Raw genomic sequence first — 5787 nt, forward strand, 5'->3', positions numbered from 1 at the left:
TAAAAAAAAGCCATTGCATTCCTTGTAGTAGCTTTGAGTGGTAACGCATAAGATGGGTCCTGTTCATCATTTTTTAGGTGGTCATATCCACAGTGACTGGTATGCTTAAATTACCAAATAAAATAATGGATCCAGCTCAGTGAGCTCACGTGAGTGTGACACGCGGCGAATAAATACGGATACCCCGGAGACGGTTTTATTACGTGGTTTACGAGTTACAACTATTCATTCCCGCTCCCACTCCCGCTCTGCATCACCCCCCCCCCCCCCNGTATAGCGCAACTAATCTAGGTTTCACAGATTTCTCGAAGAACGGCGGACGAAGGAGAGGGTTATAGCCGGTACTCAATTTTTGTCTCATTTATTCTCTGCTTTTTTTTATCTTCAATTTTTGTTCATTTATGTCTCCTTTGCCGCAGATAAGCCTGTGAGTTTTGTGTATTTTCTGCTTTTTTCGTCTTGAATTTTTGTTTATTATATCATTTCATTCCATGAATGTTGGTTTGTCTCTTTTGTGTAGACAATGACAGACAAAGGTAAAGAGGTAAAGATTGTTGATGGGGTTGAGATCATGCCCCCTGAGGAGTATAATAGAAGAGTAGAGAAACTGTCGGAAGGAGTAGCTGAAAACAAAGAACGCATTGCTAGGATGATGGCTATTGGTAAGTAGTTAAAATGCACTTTTCTTTATTTATAGCGTTTTTGTGTTAAATGTAGAGAATGGACAATTTATGCCTTATATAGAGTCTACCTAGTTTCTTTATTTATATATATATACATATGAAATTAACATTGATTGTATGGAATTCAGCGGACACTATCCTTACAAATTTGCGATCCATGTTTGTAACTCCCCCCAAACTTCTTGCTTCTATTAAAGAAATTGAGAAAGCTATGAAAGAGCTTCTGAAACTTGAGAATTCTGCAGCTGTTAAAGGTGAAGGTGATGTAGCACTTGAGAATTTGAGTGAAGAACTTGAGAATTTGAGTAAAGAATTTGTGAAATCTGTTAAAGAATTTAAGGATAAACTAGATGCAGCAGAAGCTAAGAATGTGAAGGAGTTTAAAGAATTTAAGAATAAACTAGATGCTGCAAAAGCTAAGATTGTGAAGGATTTTAAAGAACGTAAGAATAAAATAGATGCAGCAGAAGCCAAGAATGTGAAGGATTTTAAAGAATTTAAGAATAAAATAGATGCTGCAGCTAAGAATGTGAAGGCTGTTAAGGATGAAGGAGGAGATGTGGCCGCTAAAGAGGTTGAAATTGCAACTGAGGTGGAAGGAGGGGATTCTGCAGAAGGAGATGTGGTCGCTGAGGTGGAAGGAGGGGGGATGGTACCAAAGGAGATGTGGCCGCTGAGGAGGTTGACAGTGCAGCTCAAGTGGAAGGAGGGAATGCTACAGAAGGAGATGTGGCCGCTGAAGAGGTTGAAAGTGCAGCTCAAGTGGAAGGAGGGAAAGCTACAGAAGGAGATGTGGCCGCTGAGGAGGTTGAAAGTGCAGCTCAAGTGGAAGGAGGGAAAGCTACAGATGGAGATGTGACTGCTGAGGAGGTTGAAAGTGCAGCTCAAGTGGAAGGATGGAATGCTACAGAAGGAGATGTGGCCGCTGAGAAGGTTGAAAGTGTAGCTCAAGTGGAAGGAGGGAATGCTACAGAAGGAGATGTGGCCGCTGAGTAGGTTGAAAGTGCAGCTCAAGTGGAAGGAGGGAAAGCTACAAAAGAAGATGTGGCTGCGGAGGAGGTTGAAAGTGCCGCTCAAGTGGAAGGAGGGAATGCTACAGAAGGAGATGTGGCTGCTGAGGAGGTTGAAAGTGCAGCTCAAGTGGAAGGAGGGAATGCTACAGAAGGAGATGTGGCTGCTGAGGAGGCTGAAAGTGCAGCTCAAGTGGAAGGAGAAAATGCTACACAAGGAGATGTGGCTGCCGAGGAGGTTGAAAGTGCAGCTCAAGTGGAAGGAGGGAATGCTACAGAAGGAGATGTGGCCGCTGAGGAGGTTGAAAGTGCAGCTCAAGTGGAAGGAGGGAATGCTACAGAAGGAGATGTGGCCGCTGAGGAGGTTGAAAGTGCAGCTCAAGTGGAAGGAGGGAATGCTACAGAAGGAGATGTGTCCGCTGAGGAGGTTGAAAGCGCAGCTCAAGTAGAAGGAGGGAATGCTACAGAAGGAGATGTGTCCGCTGAGGAGGTTGAAAGCGCAGCTCAAGTAGAAGGAGGGAATGCTACAGAAGGAGATGTGTCCGCTGAGGAGGTTGAAAGCGCAGCTCAAGTAGAAGGAGGGAATGCTACAGAAGGAGATGTGTCCGCTGAGGAGGTTGAAAGCGCAGCTCAAGTAGAAGGAGGGAATGCTACAGAAGGAGATGTGTCCGCTGAGGAGGTTGAAAGCGCAGCTCAAGTAGAAGGAGGGAATGCTACAGAAGGAGATGTGTCCGCTGAGGAGGTTGAAAGCGCAGCTCAAGTAGAAGGAGGGAATGCTACAGAAGGAGATGTGTCCGCTGAGGAGGTTGAAAGCGCAGCTCAAGTAGAAGGAGGGAATGCTACAGAAGGAGATGTGTCCGCTGAGGAGGTTGAAAGCGCAGCTCAAGTAGAAGGAGGGAATGCTACAGAAGGAGATGTGTCCGCTGAGGAGGTTGAAAGCGCAGCTCAAGTAGAAGGAGGGAATGCTACAGAAGGAGATGTGTCCGCTGAGGAGGTTGAAAGCGCAGCTCAAGTAGAAGGAGGGAATGCTACAGAAGGAGATGTGTCCGCTGAGGAGGTTGAAAGCGCAGCTCAAGTAGAAGGAGGGAATGCTACAGAAGGAGATGTGTCCGCTGAGGAGGTTGAAAGCGCAGCTCAAGTAGAAGGAGGGAATGCTACAGAAGGAGATGTGTCCGCTGAGGAGGTTGAAAGCGCAGCTCAAGTAGAAGGAGGGAATGCTACAGAAGGAGATGTGTCCGCTGAGGAGGTTGAAAGCGCAGCTCAAGTAGAAGGAGGGAATGCTACAGAAGGAGATGTGTCCGCTGAGGAGGTTGAAAGCGCAGCTCAAGTAGAAGGAGGGAATGCTACAGAAGGAGATGTGTCCGCTGAGGAGGTTGAAAGCGCAGCTCAAGTAGAAGGAGGGAATGCTACAGAAGGAGATGTGTCCGCTGAGGAGGTTGAAAGCGCAGCTCAAGTAGAAGGAGGGAATGCTACAGAAGGAGATGTGTCCGCTGAGGAGGTTGAAAGCGCAGCTCAAGTAGAAGGAGGGAATGCTACAGAAGGAGATGTGTCCGCTGAGGAGGTTGAAAGCGCAGCTCAAGTAGAAGGAGGGAATGCTACAGAAGGAGATGTGTCCGCTGAGGAGGTTGAAAGCGCAGCTCAAGTAGAAGGAGGGAATGCTACAGAAGGAGATGTGTCCGCTGAGGAGGTTGAAAGCGCAGCTCAAGTAGAAGGAGGGAATGCTACAGAAGGAGATGTGTCCGCTGAGGAGGTTGAAAGCGCAGCTCAAGTAGAAGGAGGGAATGCTACAGAAGGAGATGTGTCCGCTGAGGAGGTTGAAAGCGCAGCTCAAGTAGAAGGAGGGAATGCTACAGAAGGAGATGTGTCCGCTGAGGAGGTTGAAAGCGCAGCTCAAGTAGAAGGAGGGAATGCTACAGAAGGAGATGTGTCCGCTGAGGAGGTTGAAAGCGCAGCTCAAGTAGAAGGAGGGAATGCTACAGAAGGAGATGTGTCCGCTGAGGAGGTTGAAAGCGCAGCTCAAGTAGAAGGAGGGAATGCTACAGAAGGAGATGTGTCCGCTGAGGAGGTTGAAAGCGCAGCTCAAGTAGAAGGAGGGAATGCTACAGAAGGAGATGTGTCCGCTGAGGAGGTTGAAAGCGCAGCTCAAGTAGAAGGAGGGAATGCTACAGAAGGAGATGTGTCCGCTGAGGAGGTTGAAAGCGCAGCTCAAGTAGAAGGAGGGAATGCTACAGAAGGAGATGTGTCCGCTGAGGAGGTTGAAAGCGCAGCTCAAGTAGAAGGAGGGAATGCTACAGAAGGAGATGTGTCCGCTGAGGAGGTTGAAAGCGCAGCTCAAGTAGAAGGAGGGAATGCTACAGAAGGAGATGTGTCCGCTGAGGAGGTTGAAAGCGCAGCTCAAGTAGAAGGAGGGAATGCTACAGAAGGAGATGTGTCCGCTGAGGAGGTTGAAAGCGCAGCTCAAGTAGAAGGAGGGAATGCTACAGAAGGAGATGTGTCCGCTGAGGAGGTTGAAAGCGCAGCTCAAGTAGAAGGAGGGAATGCTACAGAAGGAGATGTGTCCGCTGAGGAGGTTGAAAGCGCAGCTCAAGTAGAAGGAGGGAATGCTACAGAAGGAGATGTGTCCGCTGAGGAGGTTGAAAGCGCAGCTCAAGTAGAAGGAGGGAATGCTACAGAAGGAGATGTGTCCGCTGAGGAGGTTGAAAGCGCAGCTCAAGTAGAAGGAGGGAATGCTACAGAAGGAGATGTGTCCGCTGAGGAGGTTGAAAGCGCAGCTCAAGTAGAAGGAGGGAATGCTACAGAAGGAGATGTGTCCGCTGAGGAGGTTGAAAGCGCAGCTCAAGTAGAAGGAGGGAATGCTACAGAAGGAGATGTGTCCGCTGAGGAGGTTGAAAGCGCAGCTCAAGTAGAAGGAGGGAATGCTACAGAAGGAGATGTGTCCGCTGAGGAGGTTGAAAGCGCAGCTCAAGTAGAAGGAGGGAATGCTACAGAAGGAGATGTGTCCGCTGAGGAGGTTGAAAGCGCAGCTCAAGTAGAAGGAGGGAATGCTACAGAAGGAGATGTGTCCGCTGAGGAGGTTGAAAGCGCAGCTCAAGTAGAAGGAGGGAATGCTACAGAAGGAGATGTGTCCGCTGAGGAGGTTGAAAGCGCAGCTCAAGTAGAAGGAGGGAATGCTACAGAAGGAGATGTGTCCGCTGAGGAGGTTGAAAGCGCAGCTCAAGTAGAAGGAGGGAATGCTACAGAAGGAGATGTGTCCGCTGAGGAGGTTGAAAGCGCAGCTCAAGTAGAAGGAGGGAATGCTACAGAAGGAGATGTGTCCGCTGAGGAGGTTGAAAGCGCAGCTCAAGTGGAAGGAGGGAATGCTACAGAAGGAGATGTGGCCGCTGAGGAGGTTGAAAGTGCAGCTCAAGTGGAAGGAGGGAATGCTACAGAAGGAGATGTGGCTGCTGAGGAGGTTGAAAGTGCAGCTCAAGTGGAAGGAGGGAATGCTACAGAAGGAGATGTGGCTGCTGAGGAGGTTGAAAGCGCAGCTCAAGTGGAAGGAGGGAATGCTACAGAAGGAGATGTGGCGCTGAGGAGGTTGAAAGTGCAGCTGAGGAGGAACAAGGGGATGCTGCTTGTTGGAGATTATATGGATCCATTCTCGACCTCTTCTCGGGCTGCCGTTGAGGCAACATGGTTGAGACGGCAATTAAGTGGCACAGCTCCTGTATACCCAGACCTCTAAGATGAAGAAGTTGTTATTTGTCTGCTGCTTTACATAAACAATCTGTCATGTTCTAGATACTCCTTGAATATGGGATATACAATATAAATCTGTCCTGTTCTACATACTATTTCAGTTTCTGGCAATTAAGCGGCAATCTCCTTCTGTATGTCCTTCTTTCATTTGGTGGCATTCTCCTTCTGTATGTCCTTCCCACCCCACCACACACACAACCCAATCCAAAATCACTTTTTTTTAAAATCTTTTGGGTTATAATATTTTTCCCATTTTGTTTTGTTTTGTTTTGTCTTATGATATTCCATACTTTTAGTGTCAAGTCTATCATACTCATTGGAATCATTTAGGGCCTCTTCAAAATTTGGAGGAAAGC

General features: G+C 48.1%; 1 protein-coding gene across 1 annotated transcript; it reads left to right on the forward strand.

Annotated features, from left to right (window-relative positions):
* Positions 1-523: 523 nt before the first annotated feature.
* On the forward strand, positions 524-5417 carry LOC116032307. Its single transcript, XM_031274805.1, has 4 exons — positions 524-662; positions 812-1317; positions 1365-1616; positions 1680-5417. The coding sequence occupies exons 1-4, from the start codon at positions 524-526 to the stop codon at positions 5415-5417; spliced, it is 4635 nt and encodes a 1544-aa protein (XP_031130665.1).
* Positions 5418-5787: the final 370 nt, after the last annotated feature.

Source organism: Ipomoea triloba, chromosome 10, assembly GCF_003576645.1.
Source record: "Ipomoea triloba cultivar NCNSP0323 chromosome 10, ASM357664v1".
Classification (NCBI taxonomy): Eukaryota; Viridiplantae; Streptophyta; class Magnoliopsida; order Solanales; family Convolvulaceae; genus Ipomoea; species Ipomoea triloba.